At 38.1% G+C, this 21,890-nt stretch overlaps 1 protein-coding gene across 1 annotated transcript in view; it reads right to left on the bottom strand.

The window, feature by feature from the left end:
- The window catches only part of DPP10 (dipeptidyl peptidase like 10), a 1,316,731-nt gene extending 1,295,256 nt beyond the window's left edge, over positions 1–21,475 (bottom strand). The window contains exon 1 of the mRNA XM_045558744.1: positions 20,966–21,475. Within this exon, the coding sequence (XP_045414700.1) occupies positions 20,966–21,025 (60 nt within the window). The 5' untranslated portion in view covers positions 21,026–21,475. The remainder of the gene's footprint in view (positions 1–20,965) is intronic.
- Between the last annotated feature and the right edge of the window lie 415 nt (positions 21,476–21,890).

The raw sequence follows: 21,890 nt of genomic DNA, 5'->3' as shown, positions 1-21,890 counted from the left end.
ATGGAGAATAACTCCCCACCATGTAAGTATAAGCTGTGACTAGTAATTTGCCACCAAGGAGTATGCTGTGTGAAGTCAGGGGAAAAGAGCATTTTATATTGGAGAAACCCAAAACACTATCTTAGCCAGGTGATCAAGGTTAACATCATCAGCAATAAGTCGTGTTGATAACATGTGCCCTGTTATAATATGAATTGGATAGCATATCACTTCCGAGGTATTCCTCCCCAAAACCCATAACCTCAGTCTAACTATAAAAAAAAATCAGAAACCCCAATTTAAGGAACATTCTACAAAATAACTGGGCAGTAGTCCTCAAAACTGCCAAGGTCATCAAAAACAAAGTCAAAGAAATTGACACAGTTCAAAGGAAGCTAAAGAGACATCATGACTTAATGTAATGTGGTATCACACAGGGGATCCTGGAACAGAAAAACTAAGTTAAAGAAAAACTAACGGAATCAAACAAAGTATGAAATTCATTTGACAGTGATATACCAGTGTTGGTTTTTCAGTTGTGACAAATGTATTCCAGTAGTATAAAATATTAAAAACAGGGGAAACTATGTTGGGGTGTGTGGGAACTCTGTACAATCTTTGCAACTTGTCTGTAAATATAAAACAATTGTAAACTTTTCAAAAATGTATTTGTAAAAGAGGAAAAATACCTAATAGTGTAGGATAATGTTTTGTTCTAATGAAACTCCGTATCTGTTTGCTTTGGTCAAGCCTAATTTTGACATCAGCACACTCAGTTCCAGTTTGTTCTCAATCATGATGAGTTTGAATGAATACCGTAGTACTTCTTTTCTATTCCACAAGAGGATTTCTGTGTCTTGGTGGAGTCCTCCTGGTTATCTCCTGCTTCCTAACCAGCATACCAGCTCCACACAGCTCTCTCCTCCCATGGGTCTCTTTTCCCCTTCCCACTCTTCTTACAGCTAAACAATGAAGTTATCTTCTACCATAATTCGTATGCACCAGGAAGTTCCATATGTTATTTCTATTCCTCTAATTTACAGATGAGGAAACTGAGACCTGGAGTGTTTAAATAACATGTCCAAGGTTAGGTGACTCTTAAGTATAGATGTCTGATCAAAATGAAAAGCAAGCATTTGTTTCCCATGCACAGGCCCTCAGCAAGTAAGACATCACTGTTTTTCTTAAAGCCTTCTAGTTCCTCTGTCTTCAAGCATGTAATACAACATGATAACGAATTGTACTGCTTCCATTTAAAAGGAACCTGATCATTACTGGGGTTGAGGGAATGCGTGGAAGAGGTGGATTGGTGGAGGGAGGGAAGGTGTCAAATTCTAAGTAAAGGCAACCTTGACAAAAATGCAACCATGATAAACAAAATTGTTCTCCCCTAGTGAACCAATGTGACCAGGAAAGAATTTGTAGGTTTGGCATCTTTCTTTATTTTTTTCTCCCTCCCACAAAGATGGCTCAAAAGCAACATTGCTAAATGTGTTCTGCTCACTCAGCAACGAGGCAGGCTCTGTGGGGAACTTGCGGCCTCAAGGCTACGTGTGGCCCTCCAGATCCCCAAGTACAGCCCCTTGACTGAGTACAAACTTCACAGAACCAATTAAAGGATTTGTTCTGTAAAATTTGGATTCAGTCAAAAGGCTGCACTCAAGGATCCAGAAGGCCACATCTGGCCCCAAAACTGCAGATTCCCCACCCCTGGTTGGGGGCTGTGCCAACTCGGTATTAGGGTGGGGGCGTGACTCCTAACTTCTCAGAGCTCACCTGCTGAAAATCATAAGAAACCCAAATGCTAACTCATTCAAATGAAGCTTTAACCTGATGACTTTAAAGAGATTGAATAAACTCTTTATGTTACAATCTGGCATGAGCTTTTAATATTAACTATGACATATTTTATAGACTGTATTTGTTGCCAAGCACTAAAGCAAACATTAAGATGTTTTTACCTCAACTGGTACTATGAATGCTTCCAAAACAGTGGTATAAAAAGCAGCATAAAACACATCATAATCATGGAAATCATCTGCATTAAACTCACATTTGCCATGAATGTGGCAGTTATTTTTCATCTACAAACAATTATATCTCAATTACTTACTCTCTGTTAGGAGACATTTCATCAAAAACTCTCATTTAATTCATATAAGAAAGCATTTGGTTCAGAGAGAAATATAATCTCTAATTTTGACTAATTAAAGGAATAAGCATTCTGAATTAGTGAAAGGCTGATGTTTATTGAAAAATATGCATCTTTATTAGTTTCATATCCAGAAAGTTACATAAACTAAGCTATAAAGTTTATAGTAGCAAAAGAAGGACTTAAAAAGAAAATTGTTCTATAGTGAATAGATGAGTAATGCACAATGTTCTATATTTTCCATAAAATGGAGACTTGAAAAAGTCGTTTCATAGTTTAAATGTACACCTTGTGTTATCCTGTTTAAATTTTGAATTTTCTCAGCAGTTCTTTTCAAGTACATAGTTATAATAGGCACATCTAAATCATATATCCAGAATTATTATAGTTCAGACAAATGAGATTTTTTTCTGTAAGGAGGGAGAGGTTTCAGTTGAACCCTAGATATATCAGCTAATTTTAAATTATATACAAAATGTCTATAGGTTGTAAAAAGGTAGTATTATACCAAAACATACGAAAGGATTGAAGTTTACTAGCATTTAATTTTTTGACTGTAAGTTTCCAAAAAAAATTTTTTTAAGCAGAAATTTCTACACAAACATAGGCTCTTAGAATAAATAAATAAATAGGAGTCATCCCAAATGTATTTGGTTGCAATGATATGCTTTTCAGAAAATACAGTACTCTGTTTTCCTATCCAGCCCCATGACCATCCCAGCATACTGCTGCTTATAATGTGTAGGAGAAAATAAAAGACTTTTTCCTTGGTCTAATACACTTTAGTAGATGGTTTGTAAAAGGATTTCAGGGGATGAGAATGACTTTAATGTCACTATACCCTCTACACTGTATGTCCACCAAGTAATAACCTATCAGTCACTACATGGGCCAGGGCAGCCAAGCAGGGTCCCCAGGAACAAATGGCAAGGACAGAGACGATGATAGTAGGATGTAACTCTCTTTATTATTACTCAAGAAAAAAAAAAACTACGTTAAAGTAACAGAATAAGATCTTGTATTAAGTAACATATAAAATAAGAAAACAAATATTAAGTATTTTACAGTAAAAACAAAGATTTTATAGTAAAAATGTAGTAGAGGAATGGCAATACCTTATAACAAACTAAATCACATTACTATGTAATTTAAATTGCTTTTGTCCTTTTAGAATTAAATATAGTTTACTGAGAGGTCCGTTGTAATACAGAAGTGATCATTTCCTTTGCGATCCCAAGTGGACCCCACTGGCTTTGCGTGTATTAGGAAATGGGGGAATCCCAGAGAAGAGTAAAGGAGAAACTTATATGATTTCTCCAGGTCTCATAGTATTTTTTGACACCAGTCTCTGCAAGTGGACCCTATATAGATCTTTCTAGACTGTAACATGTTTTTGACCCCTGACATTGCCAAGCAGCATGTAACATGCACCACCGACTGATACAGTGATACGGGTAGTACTGGTTTATTTCCCTAGAGAAAAACCTGTCCCAGTATAGTAGCCAGATCACCGGTTACATCATCCAGTGGTACGTGTTAAATCTTGCATGACAATGTCCACCTGGCCGAGAGAAAAGGGTCACAGCAACAGTGAAAGGATGCATGGTATAGGGTATGGCAACCATGGTGAACCAAATGTCTTCAGCATTCATTCTGCAAACATTTCTTTGGCTCATTCTGTGTTACATGTTTCTTAACATTTCTAGAATTTTACTCAATTGGTAAAGGTAGCAGCATTACTACTTGTATTACTGTGTTACTCTCCTCTTCCTAACACCCGGATTAAGAATATAATAAAATATTGGTCAGAAGACACTTATTTAGGTAAATGTCCCAATTTATACACTTTTTATAAAACTATTGTATACCTAAACTATCAAATACTTGACAGGACTTTCAGTGACATTAGTACTTCTTTTTAAAAAGTTCTCCTTAACACATAAAGCAAGATTCCTTCAGAAATCCTTTGTCCTCTGGAAGTAACAAACAAAATAGCAGAAATTTCCTTAGAAGCCTACAAATCCACTTATGACTTGGTTTATAACCAGGAGAAAAGGAAATCACATTTTAAAATGTCTAATATGTGGATTCTACAAGCTTATTACAGCAAAAATTTGATTCTTATCCATGATTTAGTCTTTAAAATCCATTTTATATCATTCTGCCTTGCTATAGTTACATTTCTGTTGCTCTATTTGTCATAATTTATGTTTGCCAATGACTCAGAGATGATTATGAAATTGGGCAAGATGACCTCCAATATTGCATTTATTTTTACCAAGACTCCTGAAATTTGTAATATGCATGCACCATGACCTCTAAGAATAAAGCAGTAATAACAATGGTGCTGGCTATTTTTTAAAAATACCTTGCATGTATCACATCATTTATTTCCCATCATTCTGATACAGAGAGCTTTATTACCCCATCTTACAGATGAGAAAAGAAGGTTTGGATGATTTTTGAAAACTTGCCTAAGATAATATAGCTAAAAGTGGAAAGCTGGAATATGAACTGAATCAGTATGATTTTGAAGTACATATTGTTAACAAGTATATAATATTGCCTCCTGAAATAGATGATTTCTCTTTGGCTGACAAAATATACATATGTCAAAATTTTCAAGTTCATCTGCTTTTGAGAAAATTAACTAGGCCAGTCAACCTCTTCATTATAAAAAGTCAGTCTCAAAATGTAGAATTTCACATATCATGACAGGAAAATAGGGGAGAGGTGAGTGGTCAATTTGTGTTTCTCCTGTCCTGAGAACATTTCCTATTTTATAAAAAAAGAGTAGAGTTAGGAGTTAGAAATTCCTGGATTAGTATAGAATTTGAAGATTGCCAAGCAAGATGCTATCAGGATGAGAATTTAGATTCCCAAGAATGGGGCGCTATTTGTTAAGGTTCTGCCAAGAAAAAACTTTGGCAGAATAACTCAGGGTAGACTGGGTGAGTGAAATATGGAAACAAGAAGATGACTCTTTCTGGAAAGAGACCAGCAATGGATGATGAAATGGCCTTTTTGGGTACCAGTCCCTTATCTTTCTAGCTTGCAGATTAGCAAATTCACCCTGCAGCCTCAGCCCGCCTTGCCCTTGAAAACAGATTTCCAACAGCAGGAAAGGAGTGCTGTTTAGCTGTTTTCTGGGTTAACACTAGTTCTGTCTTCCACAACTCCAAGCAGGCAAAAAGGTATAATGCAGGGGATTTTATCTGTTATTATTTTAATAGGAACGTTAACCATCATCAGCCTAGGATGGTGATGCTACTTTGGCCAAGACAAGAGTAGGGGTAGGAGTGGGAATGCTAGAGGTCCTGAAGTCTCACCTGCCTTTCCTCTCCCTCCATACCTATGTCCTGTGGCCTTGCAAAGCATAGGAGAAAAACCATTTGTTACAGAGGAAAGAGACAAGGTTTAGAATGTTACAACTCGGGTTCAAGTATCAATTCTTCCATGCAATTGGGAGGTGGGGTCCTAACTTTCTGATCAAATTCCTTCATTTGTAAATCCTGGATGATAGATGTTGAATCCTCTCAGTGTCCTGTGGGTGGGTCAACCATGCTCAGTGTCAGAAAGGCCACCAATAGACCAGAGGGACCCACGCTCACTCCCAGACCCAGGTTTTCCTCACCTGCAGCAACAGCCACCATTGACGACAGTGGTTAATTTTTCTCCCAAGAGGACATTTAGCGATGTCTGGGGACCCTTTTGTTGTCACAGCTGGGGAGAAGACTACTGACTGGTAGAGGCCAGGAATGCAGCTAAACATTCTACAATGCACAGGAATGCCCCTCAACAAAGCATGATCTGGTGCAACATGGCAATGGTGACGAGGTTGAGAAATCCTGAGTTAGAGCAAGTGAAACTAAATGGATAAAGTTCATCTATCTGTATTGACCAGCAGAGTCTGTATAAAGTACTATAAAGTACAATAGATACATAGTATCTGATTTATATAGCCAAGACTACCCTCCCAGATCTTACTCTTGGTCTATTCTACAGGCACATTTCAAACTTTCTCAAACCTTCTCCCAAGCTGGAGAGCGTCACTCCTGTTAACTGCTTCCTATATTTTTGTCCATGGCTTTCTTATTGTACCATCAGCAGCAGAACCTGGACCCTATAACCCCAGTGGCCAGGAATAGATCGCATGCATTATAATAGGATATTTGTTGCCGTCTTTGCTTCACTGTGTCCTGGCCTCATATCAGTCCTTGACTTATTGGACTCTAATGGTCTCCAGAACATAGGCTGCCTCCTCTGCCCTATCTTGATGCCCAGGGAAAATTCAGTCCAGGCTGAATTTAAAGTCTTCAAATATTTTGTACATGCAATTAAAACCATCCTTTTTAGCAATTACCTTTTCAAAATCTATTGCAATTTATGAAACTGTATAGCGTATGCGGCAACAGCCACCATTTATGACAGTGGTTAATTTTACTCCCAAGAGGACAATGTCTGGAGGCCCTTTGGTTAACACAACTGGGGAGAAGACTACTGACTGGTAGAGGCCAGGGATGCAGCTAACCATTCCACAACGCAGGTTGCACGCTGCCATTTTGCTAATTCTAACACCACATTTCCTACTTTATTCCATCAAATTCTATCAGTAATAAGCACCTGTGTTGTAGAAGATTGTGATTGCTGTTCCATAAGAAAAAATCTAAAATGTTGGTAAGTACTTGAATCCTACACATGTTTCTGTGTTGCCATTGTTAATATTCTTACTCTGACCCTGGCTAGACTGAGATTGCTACAGATGCCTCTGCCTGGGCCTCTTCTATTAAGAAGTCACTAGTCCAAATCACTGGCCATCAAGATTTTTGCAAGCTTGTCTTTGCTCCTTAATGTCCTATTTCTCCCAGGCCCTGAGCTATCTTTTGAAATTACTTTATGGTGTTCTGTCCCCCTAAGCGTTCCCATCAGATGCTCTTTCTGGACTCTGCATTGTTTCTGCTGCCTCATTGAACTCTGGATTCCCAGCTCCGACGTTTCCAGGTTGGCCTCATTGTACAATCTCCATGAGTAATACATGATAAGGACTTAAGTGGGGTGATGAATTTGAAAATGGAGACTTTGAAAAGACAGATCTGTCAGCACATGATTTTCCAGATAGTCAAATGCCTGTATGTCTTAGAAGGAAGCGCTGTTAAGTTGGCTCTCTTCTGTAAGCAATATTGCCATGTGTGATGGAAGGGCCTTGCCCTGGGGAGCCAAGGCAGGAATAGGTAGGAGGCCCAGTTCTACCTCTTTTGCACTCAAAAATTTAAGCCCTTAATATTTTTTGGTAAAATGAGGGTAATAACATCTACCCCAAAATATTAAAAGAGATACTGAACTCAGAGGGCTTGACCAAGATCAGCTGTTTAAAATGGTGGCTCCCACTATTTCCTTAGCAAGCAAGTGTGGAAAATAAATGAATTTGTGAGTAAAAGAATTTCTGGCACAGAGTAGGTGCTCAGAAGATATTTTCTGATTATGGAAAATTCCCATTCTTAAAAAAAATAACTTCTCCACATTTGAAATCAGTTTAAAATCTTTTCAGCCAAACACTAATGAAAGAACTTAGTAATAAGCCAACTGCAGCTGTATTTACATTTTAAAAACCCAACTCTCTTGTCTCTCCTATTGTCTCAAACATACATGCGCACACACACACACACACACACACACACACACACACACACACACAAAGGGAAGAAAATCCTCTGAAAAAAACCAGGAATGTATTTGACTTCTTTTCCTATAGTAGTATCTTCTTTCAGAATGAGAGCCATGTGATTACATATCAAATAAAACAAAACATTGCTATTATGAAGAATATTCTGGAGCAATAATACACCATTCTGCACATTGCATGGCCTTCACTTACTCAGTTATTTGGCAGCCCTTCTTGAGCATTCTCTCTATACCAGGTACAGAGCTAGACGCTAAAGTCACAATGACAAACGAGGGCCTGTCTTTGCTTCAAGGAGCTTGCAGTCCAGCTGTGGAGTTGATGTGCAGTGGAAGGTGGATAGGGTATGGCAAGGGGTGAAGGGAGAGGATAAAAAAGGTGAGTGACATACAAGTAATGGTGCACTGCAGGTGCTGGGGAGGAGGGAGCAAGGAACACACAAAGCTTCAGGGAGGAGGAGAATCCCCTGTGAACTGAGCCCAAAATGACAAGCAGTGTCCACTCCCAGACAAAAAGGAAGGACACAAAGCATTCCTGTGAGAGAAAACTGGGAACTTCAACTGAGACACTTAAAACAGCAGGGGACCCTGGGTAACAGCAAGGAGCTCCTTAGAGCTGGCGGGAACATGAGAGAGCAGGGGGAACATTCAGAGGGCAGGCAGGAAACACGAGCTGTCAGCTTGAGTTTTGCAGCAAACTCATCTGGGTTCAAGTATGAACTCCACTTCTTCAGTCTGGGTGAACTTGGGCAAATTAATGTTCTCATCTATAAAACAAAGATAATCGCTCCTTACTAAGTCACCATGGAAATTAGAAATACACCATAAAACTGCCCAGAAATGTGTCTATCATGGTGTGAGCACTTAACAATGGTAATAATGAGATAACGATGATAACAATGACGAGGGTGGAGGTGTTGCTTGTCTGGGTGCTTTCACACATCCGCCATCTGGAATGTCCTTTCTGTCCCCTTTCTTCACCAAGTCACTATTGCTTGCACATCAAGCCTCAGTTCAAAGATTCAAACTCACCTACAAGTTGGAGCACAGTGGCCCCTTCTCTGCTGTCCTGGAGTACATTCTTCTTACCTCTGTCCTGACACTTTCCACACTAGGTGGTCATCAATAACACTTTTCTTTGCCATCCTCCTTCATCCCAGGAGAAGGGAGAGGAGAAAAGCAGCTGGACTGTGAGCTTTTTAAAGATAGTTTCTGTGTCTAATGTCTTTTGGTGTCCTCATTTGTGCAACGTGATTCCCTGTTGTATATTCAATAAATAACTATTGAATTAACATAAGGGAAGGAAAGATATTGGAATACAAAATCCAAAAGGTTCTTTTATAAAATAAAATCCTCCACAAGGGCTTTATATTATCAGAATTGACAAGGGTTCTGATAACAAATGTAGCAAACGAAGGTCACAGGCTTTCAGGGAGATAAAAGTGCGTCACCTCCCCTACCGCTTGGAGCCCGCAGGAGCAGCACTGTCAGCATAATGCAAGAAAATTACCACCTCTGGTTATGAGGTTTTGGAGCACTAACGTAAGTGTGACCACAGTCTAGATGGGCAGAGTCCATCAGAAAAGTCCTCTCTAAGTGAAAACTAGAAAGGTGTTATGAAAAGTGTCATAAAAAAGAATTTCCAGACAATGAGAACATCAAGCACAGAGACCATCCTATTGCAAAATGCTGGGCTTGTTTTTGGCTCAGAAGGAAAGCCTTGATTGGAGAATAGTGATTAGGGGAGTATGATACACAACAAGGTCAGAAGGAAGAACCAGGGTCAGATAATACAGGGTAGCCAGGGTAAAGCTAAGGATTTGGACTTGTTTTCTTAAAGTAATGTTAAAGTTTAAACCAGTTGTGCAAAGTGATTAGAGTAACATGTTAAAACCATACTCATCTGGTGAGTAGAGAATTAATGGCAGTGAAGCAAGCCAGAAGCCAGGAGTCTGTTGAAGTTGTTGGCATAATTCAGGTGAGATGTGAGTGTGCAGTGGGTTTGGGTGATGGTGATGGACGTGGAGAGAAGTGATTAGGTTGGAGACACATTCAGGAGGTAGAAAGGACAGGCCTTGCTGACAGAGTACGTGGTGGGTTAGGGAGAAGAGAGGGAAAGATGAACTTTAGATTTTTGGCTTGAGGGAAAAAAGGAGGGTGGCATAATTTAATAAGTGATTCAATGAATCATTCAATCATTTAGCTAAAAGAGGGGTGAGAAGCAAGGACTGAAAGTTCTGATTTTAACATAATAAGTTTACGGTGTCTATTAGACATCTAGGTGACAGTATTGAATAGAGTGTGGTATCTGAGAATAGAGGTCCAGGGAGAGGTCTAGATGGAACATAGTCTGCTGGTGTTCAGCATTTGGTAGTTAAATCCATGGGATTTAGTGACATTACACAGCCAGAAGTCACAAATCAAAGGTCCTGAGCCCTCCAAAAAATCATTTTGGTTGTATACCCTATTCTCCCAAAATAAATACTCAAATACCCAAAATAAATACTCCTCCAAGGTATTTTCTTGGAGAGAAGAGAGGGCTTTGCTCTGGTATGTCGTTAGGTGGGGACACGCTCTCTCCAGTTATCACAGCTTCAACTCTTGTGTATCTAACATTAAGCCTCGTGCTACCCCCTAATCCTGGAGGCATTTGGGTGTTTAAATGATCATGAAGGTTTAAGAATTTCAAGTCTCTAGAGGTACCAGAGAAAAAGCTACTGTGATAAGCCCTGAGTAACACTAATTATTTGATGAAGAATACTACCATTATGTTCCTTCATATTCTCCAAATAGAAAAGAGCCTAAAGACATGTAAAGAGAGAGAGAGAGAGAGAAGAAAACACAATGCAAAATTGGATACTGAGTCATTTAATAGCAAATGAGACAAGGCTTCTCTTTTCCTGCCCTTTTGCTCAAAAGAAGTCTCTGGTGTGAGGCAATCAGAGATGATGCTATATTTTAGATTATTGCACCTTTGTTGAAACAGTGCTTGGACCATGGCATTGCCTGTCTTTCACAGTGTGGTAGACATTATCTGTACATCAAATTCTAAAATCTACTTTACTGATCTCTGTGGTGCATATCTTTGGTTTTCTACCTACTAACCGTCCAGTTTCTCTAATTGTTTCTAACAAAACCCAATATTTATTCATGTAACCTCCTTCTCTATGTCCTCCAGTTACTACTGTGTACTATCAAGCGATTAGATAAGGAGTTGGGGTAGGATTTATATCTAGCCAACAAGTGTTGAAGGAAAATTTGTGGGGGACTCTCCCTTGGAAAGAAATACAAAGAAAGAAACCTCTCTTTGTCCACTGGACGTTGTCAGCAGTCATGTCTGCAGGCCAGTTACTGCACTGAAGCAGGAATGTAGTCACCATGAGGGAAGCGAGTCTGAGAAAAACAAGGTGGAAAGGTGCTAAGAGCCTGGGTCCTAGGTCATGATATTTAGGCACCAAATTAAATGACCCTAGAGGTTGTTCTACCAAGGGGCTTTTCAGTTCACGAAATTATCATTTTTTTCTTATTCTTTCAGCTAATTTATTTAGAATTTTCTATTACTTTTTGATGCTTTCAGTGAAAAACATCTCAATTAATAAAGTCTACATGTTCTTTAACTTGCCCCAGGCCTCAGAAAACCATAATCATTTAAAGTATGAGGGGTAGAGAGGAGAGGAAATGAATCATTGTTGCCACACTAAGAGTTAACTATGAGATATTCCTGCATCATGGTCATATCGAGAACTAGATCTAGATAGAACTATATAAAAGTGTGGTTCCTGCTTAAAGGAATGACTGGGCAGCTCTCACGTTACCTATTTTCTCTTTCTAATCATCAGCTTTCTTGTCGGCAAAATGAGAGTCTGAAGTAACATATCTCTAAGAAACATCTAAAATTTTATGACTAGAACTGTAACATATCAAATGTACTTTAATTTCTCTGTATCCTCTAGAAAATGGTGTGAGCCATCATTGGAGACCCTTGGAACTGATCCTTGAAAAAACCCAAGGTATCTTTATCAAAAATAGTACACGGTTCCCATAATCAGGAGATTAGGCGGAAAAGAACATTCATACCACTATGCCTGAAATTTCCAGGTATCCTTCATGCTTAAATATAATGTTACTAACAAAGGTCATTCATGTGTGACTAGGCATTGTTGAAATAATGAATCAGCAACCAATATCCAGTAAAATGATTATCACTGTGTTATCTTCAAATATTAAAGAGGAAAATTTTGGTACAGATAAATGATTAGAATTCATCAAAAAAGACTTTTTTTTAGATTAAAAAGTTACCACTAAAGTGTTTGAAGACCAGCTATTAAGCTATTATTAGCATCCAAGAAAGTGGGTGGTACCTTTCTAAATCAAGCTAATGAACAAACCTTTTGTTCTCAAGATTTACCTCAATAAAACCTGTCTGGCTGAGAACATCCTATATTTGGATTACCCTGAAAGATGGACCAGGAAGGTGTTACCATCTTTACTTTTACTTGAAGACACACCAACCTCAGGAATGTCTCCCAGAGTGACAGAGCTGAGTCCTGAACCTAGATCTTGAGATCTTGTTTCTGCACCATTTGTCCATAAGCTTTTCCCCCAGAGCACAGTCAAATTCTGAAAGATAGTCCCCTGTGTGCATTTGCAGCCGCCTTTCTCACCCTTCCTAATCACTCGCACTCTGGAATCTAATCCATCTCAACTATTAAATGCTTTCATGACAGTTGCATTGCCTTCTTTCTTCATCTTTTGCATAATGTCTCTGTGTCTGGAGTATTTTCTTGCCCTCTCTTTATCAATCTAATCCCTGTTTGGGGTTCTGGTTTGGGTTTTCTGAAATGACCCCCCAACCCCAACAAAAACCTTGTACTTACCTCACTTAGCACTTTACATTGCAGTGGTATTAATTTGTATCCTATGCTGTGCTCCTCAAAAATAAGAGGTACCACCCTACTCACATTTGAATTCTTTCACTAAATATTGAATGACTGAAACAGTGAAAGAGCAAACCTAGGGCTCTATCCATCACACCATGCTGTGCTCACTGATCAGCCAGAGCCAACAGTTCTTGAGTTTGTTCTTTCACACTATTTTACTCCCTTTAGAGAATACACATAAAGGAAAAAAATCTTACCATAGCGGCTCTTCCTTGATCAAGAATGCCTGCCTTGTATAGTCTCTCTGCCCTAAATCTTTTACTCTCTCAAAAAATTATTCAAATAAAGGGCCCATCTATTAAATACAGTAAGTACTTTCATGCTATTTACTTTCCATTAAAATGAAGTGGAATTCATTTTTCTTAGGGCAAAATCCTGGAAACCAGAGTTGTGAGAAGTGGTGTTGCTCAGCCCAGCAGCAGTGATTCATCTTGGAAATTAAAGTTTCTGATGAGAAAGAGCCTCCCTAAAGTACCAGAGCCAATAGTCCTTGTGCAAATCCCTATCCATTAAAATCAGCAGCAACTTGTGTCTCCTATGCTAACCCAAGCTTCAAAACAGAATGACAGAGATTGTCTCTATTTGGACACAAGACTAGTCTCAACCTTAATGCAGGAGCACTCATGATGCAAAAGCTATTTTTGACGTACAGAAGCCACTGCATCCTCAAGAGAAATAGCATATCTGTCCTCAAAAGCCCTGAGGACCCTTGCCACTTCTCCAAATGTTTACATATTTTAAGGCAAAATGTTTAGTCCTGCTTAGGTCAAGAAGGACTACGGTGTTTCTGAATTCAAAAGTCAGACGGCATCTCTTGGGAAGACAAATGAACTTGTAGCCTTCCTTGATTGTTCTTTTATTCAAAGAATATTAATTGAGCACCTGCTACACACCAGATACAGGGCTAGGCACTGGGATTAACAAAAGTAAAAGATGGATACTGTTTAAGAGCTCTTTAAGAGCTAGCAAAGAGACTTACATGAAACAATCATAACTCAGAAGATTAATTGTTATTAGAGAGGTACAGAAGATTATGTAAGAACATAAGTGATTAGGTGGGAATAGAACTGTCTGGGTAGGGGAGTCAGAGAATTCTCACTGAGAATATTCTGCATGAGATTTAAAGTAAGAATAGGGGTTTCCTAAAAGAGCTATTGTGCCGGAGCATAAAGGAGGCAAAGGAAAGAGGAAGTCCCAGAGGCACAAACAAGTATGAAGACTGTATTCATCCCATGATAAAATTTCTCCTCAATGCAACCACATGGACCATACATGCAGCTACCCAGGTATTTTCCATTTTGGTAGCAGAGCACTAGGATGAGTAACTGCATTTTTTATTGAATTAATCAGTCCTTTAGGTGGCATTTGAATCCAATCTCTTTCTTCTCCTATCTTGCTGGTACAGGTCCATGGTGGAATCTTGCAGATGTTACTACAATATTAGAAGATACTTTTCAGTTCCCTGGTGACTTCAAAATGAGTTTTTATCATCATTATGGTTAATAATAATTGCAAATAAAATTCTCAGCTTTTATGTCATAAAAATTGATTCTCACTGTACAACTCTTTATGAAAATGTCATATCCTTAAAAATTGCTACTAGAACAAATTATAATACAAAGCACTTACATAGCATTTTTGTTTGGGGAGATAATTTAAGTTTATTGCTCTTCTGTTAGTGGGGAAAAAAGCCTTAACAGGGTTAATTGTCTTCCCCAAGGCCACATGATTCATGTGGTACAAGGAGAGTGAGAATTCAACTTAAGGATGCCCCACTAAAGGAAAAGTCATCCAATCTGCCTTATACTTCATTTGCAAGTAGTAGGGTAGGCTGTGTGCGTTTTCTCTTTCTTCCCAGCGATGACTGTGAAAAACAAACAAACAAGACCATCGGAGTGCTATGAAGAATTTCCAAGAAATAAGCCTGTTCAGAAGGTAAATTTCCTTTATTTCATGGCTTATCACCCAGCTTAAATCCAGTTCTGCTAATGTAACACCATGCTGTGTCTGTCTGTGCAAGGTCAGGTTTTTAATGATAATTCATTTTGTTCCAGTTGTGTACTGCTGCCAATTATACCCTACCAACCTGGCACATATCTGAGGGCCAAAGAACATTCACAGAGAGAAGGAGAAAGGCTAAGGTGATATTCATGCCTACCATAGTTTTGACAATTTGCAGATACAGCTGGCAAGGAGGGAGATACTTGTCCCGTACACTTTCTGCCTAGTGTGACTCTGAGTCTCCCTAGTTACCAAAAGGTGTTGATTACCAGATGGCTCCAAACCAAGATCAGAGAACAAAACCAGTGAAAGCCAAACAAAATGTCAGTACACTTCTTTGAGAAATTTTCTATGAATTCAAACAAAAAGCAAGGTTTCCAACCTAGTTGCTTATCGAGTAAAGTCTTAAAATATTATTTAGTTCCCCTTAAAGCTGATAAACCATTTAATAACCAGCAAATATATATTTGATGTCTACTGTGTGAAGGCTTTGTATCAAGTATGCCTGTGAGAGATAAAAGAGATGAACTTCATGAGATCCTGGCTCTCATAGAATGCATGTTAAATAATGACCCTAAGTTGCATTCTGAAGTTGTTCTGACTCCTTCTGTGATACCCAAGCACAGACAATTCTTATAGGGGAGCCATAGCACAGGTGTTTCTTATTTTGTAGACCTTTAGCTCAGTGATTCTGAAATGTCAAGGTGCATCAGAATCATTTTGTCAAAACAGGGAGTGCTGGGCCCCACCCCCAGGGTTTCTGATTTAATAGGTCCAGATAAAGCCCAGCAATGTTCAATCCTAACTAGTTCACAGGGGATGCTGATGTTGCTGGTCTAGGGACCACACAGTGAAAACTACTACCTTAGCTGATTAATCCCATGCTTCATTTGTAAAAACATGATGTCTTTTTAGTGACAATTAGTAATTTGTCACCACAAATTTATCATCAAGAATGTCTTTGCTAACTGGCCAAAACCTGAGTTTCTAGAAAATTAACATATTACTTTTCCAAGGAGAAAATCAACTCACGTTAAATATTTTCTGAAACCTTTCAAATTTACCTCAAAAGTACATTATACAAGAATACTTCTTTGAAGTAAAAGTTGACATTCAAGCACTATAAATGTCAAATAAAAAAGAAACTTTCTATTTTATTAAGAAAAAAGCTAATAAAATGTAAAGCTGGCTAATTATTATAACACTGTCACTCTTTATTAAGGGGAAAAAATTAATGCTTCCTTAAAAAACAGTTGAATTTATAGTAATTTGAAATAAAACTGTCCTGTAGTCATTTAAGGTATAAATACTTGGCCACAAATGCAAATTGTAAATGACTATAAATTTGTCATCGGCAGACGGTCCTCTTCATGTTTATCACAGGCTGTGGTTTTGCCTTAAGCATAGGAGGAAGCTGTGTGAGAATAATTAAAAAGATGTGGACCATTTCTAAGAGTGAAAACAATTCTCTCTCCCACAGCCCTAATGTTTTGTAAGTTTCTCTTTGACTTCCTCATCTTTCATCACTTAGGAGAGTGGCTCATTCTGCTGATGCAAAGGAAAACCTGCACCTTGTCAAATGGAAGTGCATAGCTCACTGATGAACTCAGTAGCTGTAGACTTACCAATGACAACTCTTTCTTACAGTGTGTATGAGTCCGTGTGCAGATCGTAATTTCATCAAGTTTCTGTCTTTTTTTATGATTAAAGTTCTTAGGAGTAGGACCAGGAACAATGCCTAAGATGAGATACAATGTAGAAGTATATTATAATCTTTCCACTTAGAATTTTATATATTGTAATGGTGAAATTGGAAAAATCTTAAATTTTTCATATAGTGATGACATAAAGAGGTGGAATTGTTTTTGTTATACACTCCATACATTCCTAAATGTTTGTGGATATGTTAATAATTTCCAGATTTAATTATGAGGTACTCCTTGAGATTAACTTGTAATAGTAGTTCAAGTACCATGTGAAATACAGATATGGTGCCCATCCTTTAGGTTAGGGGTGTGGAATTAACAACCAGTGAGATGCCAGTGATACCATCCCAACCCAGCCTCACCATGCCAATTCATCACAATGTCATACCCCCAAATCCCAATTTGCTAAACAAAGAAATTATTTCCTAGCCACCATGCCCCAAGCCTACAGATTTAATAAAAAAAAAATACTTATGATAAGATTTTTATTTCTTTTACTCCCTTATTTTATCTCCTCTTCCCTATATCACAAGTTTGGATGGGGCTGTGGATTAGAAGCAGTAATTGGGGAAAAAGTCTTTGTTTGCATAATGGCTTATCAATATTACAATATAAGAGGCTGTCAAAATTATCATGAAAAAGTCTGTCAGTTCAAGATGTTGTACTCTGAAGCACTGAAAATCCTAAAGATTTTTTCAAGTACGGTTTGTAAAAAACTTGCAGTAGGGTTATGTAGAAAGCAACCAGAACTTTCAGAACTTTGGGACCCTTTTTTACGTGGAACTGGGAACCTGTGTGTGAAGATGGTCTTAGAATAAACCAGGCAGGTCTTGACGGGTTTGGCATGGTCATGAGATGGGAAAAGTAAAGTTGTATGCTTTATTTGGGGGTTTCCATAATAAAATATATATAATTTCTGATCCAGGAATCACCAACCACAAATAATTTACTCACAACTTCCACCCTAAAAAGGGTGGAGGATTTTCTTTACTCGCCTAGACACAGGTGGACACTAAGCTGATCTTAAAATGTGAAAGAAATAAGAAAAAAAATCTCTGCTCATTTTAGAGGCAAAATTCTAAATTTGCAATTCCACTAGCAAAAGAAGTAAACCAAGACCAGAGATTTGGCTTGGACGTTTAATTTACTTTCAGTTAAGCCAAGAGAATCCAAAACAGTGGGAAAAAAAAAAAAAAGGAAAGAAAAAATAAGTTTATTGCCCATGGTGGGGGCAATTCTTTAGAAATCAAGTTTATAAAAATACAAAGATTAAATCTGCATCTAATATTTTCATAGAGTTCCTAAAACTTTCCATTATAGATCTCAGAGTGAAAGATCTTTTTGTTTTGTTTTGTTTTGTTCCCTTAAGAGTACCATTACTTTGACAGTAAGATTTGTAATCATTTCAGGAAAAGCTTTATTTTTTTACCAGCTCGGAAACAGAGGAGGATTTTAAGAGTGCACTACGTTCAGCATTCTATCCAAAGTGATCTGAGAACATGCTTGGCACCTTTACTTGACTTCCTGTCTTACCAATTTTGACTATAGCAACATACATGCCCAAGTACATCAGAAAAAGTGTGTCCCTTACTGATTGAGCTAGAGAATGGCCAGAATGACAAAAACAAATGTCAAGCAACCTGAATAATGTTGACCACCTCATTCCATTATGATTTTTCCCGATCCCTTCTTCTCCAACTCTGCCACCATCATGACCACAAACAACCTTTATTGGCAACAATTGCTGAATTTGATCCACCAGAGATTTTACCGGTTTTTAACCTTCAAGTGGAGGAGACATCCACACTGACACACATCCCTGTTCTTTCTCGTCCTATTCATGTTTGGCCTTTACAGCTACTTCTAGCAACACAATTCATTTTTGTTCATTCCTATTGCATTCTTAGCAGTAGTTTAAGAAGAAACATCCAGCACTTACTACACTGATGGGGGCGGGGGAGGGGGGAATTCCCTAGAGGTTTATTACACTGGGCTGGTGGGGGGGAGTCCCTAGAAGTTTTAGAATTTCTAAAATGGAGCAATATGCAAGTTATTAAGTATTTGGATATTTCCAGAGCCCCAAAGTGGGTTATCATTATCTGCAGGCCAACTAGATTCCATGGCAGGGGGGATTACTTACAATTGTCAGATAGTAACTTTAAGAGTGAGGAAAAAATTAACTTTAAAGAGCCATGCTTGAAACTAAAATTCCAAAAGTTCCAAGAGTATTTTGAGCTTCCAACATCCCATAGCTTTCCAAAAATCTTTTTTCTTAGGGTTTTTCTTTAGATTGTTATTGCATTTTGTTCATAGGCTAATGCATTACCTAAATATAGATAGCCATTTTTAGTATAAATTCCAAAAGTCATAAATGCTTCATAATTGAGCACATAATTTGAAGTAAGAGAGCTTTTCCACTCATCGCTTTTTACTGTTGCAAATTGGAAAATACTCAAGTAATTACTCCTTTAATAGTTCAATGCTTGCAACTACATATACTTTATGAACATCACAAGCATCTTTTGCTCCCCAGAGCAATATCGGGGGTTGGGTGTACAAAAGAATTTAACTTGTACAATTAACCAAATCACCCAGAGCTTTGGTTCAAGATTCCTTCATTAAGCCATTAATATAATACATTGCTAAGTGGTGGATTGTCCAATTTTTATGATGCCTTTCATTTCAATTCAATGGCTGCAGTTAGAATGAAAAACCAGCATCTGCAAGATCAGCAAGATGATGCAAAACCCTTACACTAGAAACATTTTTTTCGGCTCCACAGTTTGTCTGAGAGCAGTCAATGCCAGATCATTAATAAGGGAAGTAATTTTCAGTTTCAGAAAGTAGCATTTGTTTGTGCTCACCCAATAAAGAAAAGGGCAAATAAAAGCTTGATTCCTGTGACCTCAAACTCTTACACAAAAAGCCATTGGTCATTGTACAGCATTCTAGACACACTCAACAGTAGACAGCTCATCTGTAACTCTGTCTCACTTTAGGTGACAACACATATTTCCCACTAGAGTTTATATATCACAATGTAGAGTGTCACATATTTACTTTTGTGGCTTTGTTTGGTGGTGGTATGCTTGCTTATATAATTGACGTATGTGGGAATTTGACATGCAGAGGAAAACTTAAATCCTAAAGCTTACATTTTATTTCTAAACTTGGAACAGTACAAAAAATTCAATGCTGAAAAAAAATTTTCAAATCTTTGCCATTAGAGACGGTATAAATTATCTGAATTTGGGTTCTGCATGATTTCAATTAACTCCCTATGTTTATATATGATGAAAATCTAACTATGCATCATTTGATATTTCCTGGAGACCACGTTATAACTGCTGATAAATGGGAGAAAATGTTTAGTTCATGGTCTATCTATCAATGCAAGACTCTGGCAAAGGGTAGGTAAGTTCACCAGAAAGAGATATTGCTGAAAATTATATTATTTTTGCAATTATAGTCTATGCAATATTGTCAAAGGCCTGAGATATAAACCCCAAAGTAATATAAATCATAAAAATCCAGTGTTCTCAAATTCTGGAATCTTAGTAAAAGGTCTGCATTTGTATGTGAATGAGAGATTGCAGTAACTGAAGACGACCCATCAGGTTATCAGGATTTTTTCATTAAAAAGTTTCAGAAGAACATACCATTTTTCCTCAAGATGCAAACTATCCACACAGATAATAATCCAATTCAAGTAAATGGAAAAATAGAGTAAATCCTTGATTGGGAGCCTCGTCATTTATAAGTTTCCTTATAAATATGAGTATTCCAACTAAAACAAAGAGAATGGCATAAACATTACTTAAAACTAAAACACAGTAGTGAAATTCTGAGCTTGTTCTTCACCTTTAGCCATGTGTTGTCAGAAAAGCATCAAGTTTAAAGCAAGCACCTGAATTAAAGGCTATCACCAGTTATTTCACAGGTTTTTAGTTATATGGTGGTACACATGAGAACATGCAATTTTATACTCTGTCTACAGTCTTTTATCTTCTCCCAGTATAGTCACTTTACTGTAACCACCAGTTCAATGCTCACAGTAAAGATGTGTTTTCCTTTGGAAAGGTTAACAGATCCAAAATCCATATGAGATACTGTTATCAAATTTGTATTCAATTTAATGGCATCTGATTTGAGCAGTTTGCAAAATCTTCACCAGTTCCATCAGGAAAACCGACATGGACTAGAAACTCTTCTAGACACTCACTAAACTTTCTTCTTCAAATATACCACGGACAGATTCTCAGTCAAAAAAAAAAAAAAAAGCCAAAGTCATCAGAATAAAAGAAGTGTTCAGTAGAAACTACTCTCTCCAGTCTACACACACATGGAAACAGAGCCAAACACTTTCTTAGATCCAACCTTCAATTCAAACTCAAACCAAATAGGTATCTCCACTGCCAGTGTCCAGGCATACCAGTGTCCACGTTTTAGGTAAATGAATGAAGACACATGTGCAGCAGCAGACGGAAGAGACAAAAACCGGGTCCTACCTTGATTGTTTTTGAGGGCTGACACTTGATGTGATGGGACACGCTGGCAGTTTGGTTCATGTTTCAGGACCCTGGACAGTGCACAACCCCAAGCAGAGTTCCAGGATGAACCAGAGATCAAGTCTCCTCTGTTGGACTTCAGCAGGGGCTGCTGCTGTTGCTGCTGCTACTGCTGTTGCTTCTGCTGCTTCTGTTTCTGCTGCTTCCTCACTCCGGAGGCTGAAACGCTGTCAGATTGGAGGAATCTGTATCTCACTTAGCCCTAAATAAAGCATTTACTTGGTTCATCATTCTCAAAGCTCTTGGCGATATGAAATAGAAAGCCAAAAACTGTTTAAATTCACTTGCACTGTACCTTTTCAGTACTGAGATGTGACAGCTCCACAGTACAGCCAATGATCTTGGCTCTCATTCTCCTTTCAAAGGGACGGATACCAGAAAACATACAGAGATCAATTGCAGTCCTGCAGTTTAAAGGGGCACTCTCAACTCCTCTGTTTTTTCAGATTAGGGGGGGAGGTTAGTGAAAAATAATTTGTCTCTCCCTGTCCCTCTCCCTCCCTTCCCCCACCCCCATCTTTCTCTCTCTATCTATCTTCTGGATTTTTTACCATAACTCACTCTCATTCTGTTAATAAATTTTATTCCTTCCCGGGTAGTGCTTATAATTAAAACACAAGTAAATGCTGGGGGGGGGGGGGGAACCTGTTGGCAGTTTTAAATTTTAGAGTTTTACATTTGTAAGGTGAAGGACTGACACTCTCTATGGTTATTTAAGAAATTCTGCAATAACAGCCAGCTAAGAGACTGATCCTTCTATAAGCTAGGAGAAAGCTTAAGGTACATAAGGAATTTTTCAAGATCAATAGTTATTGTAGTTATTACATGCTGTACCAAAGCAAGAAAATGGTTTCTTTTTTCCCCC

Source organism: Lemur catta, chromosome 8, assembly GCF_020740605.2.
Source record: "Lemur catta isolate mLemCat1 chromosome 8, mLemCat1.pri, whole genome shotgun sequence".
NCBI classification, from domain to species: Eukaryota; Metazoa; Chordata; class Mammalia; order Primates; family Lemuridae; genus Lemur; species Lemur catta.
This window is presented reverse-complemented; position numbering and strand designations above follow the sequence as displayed.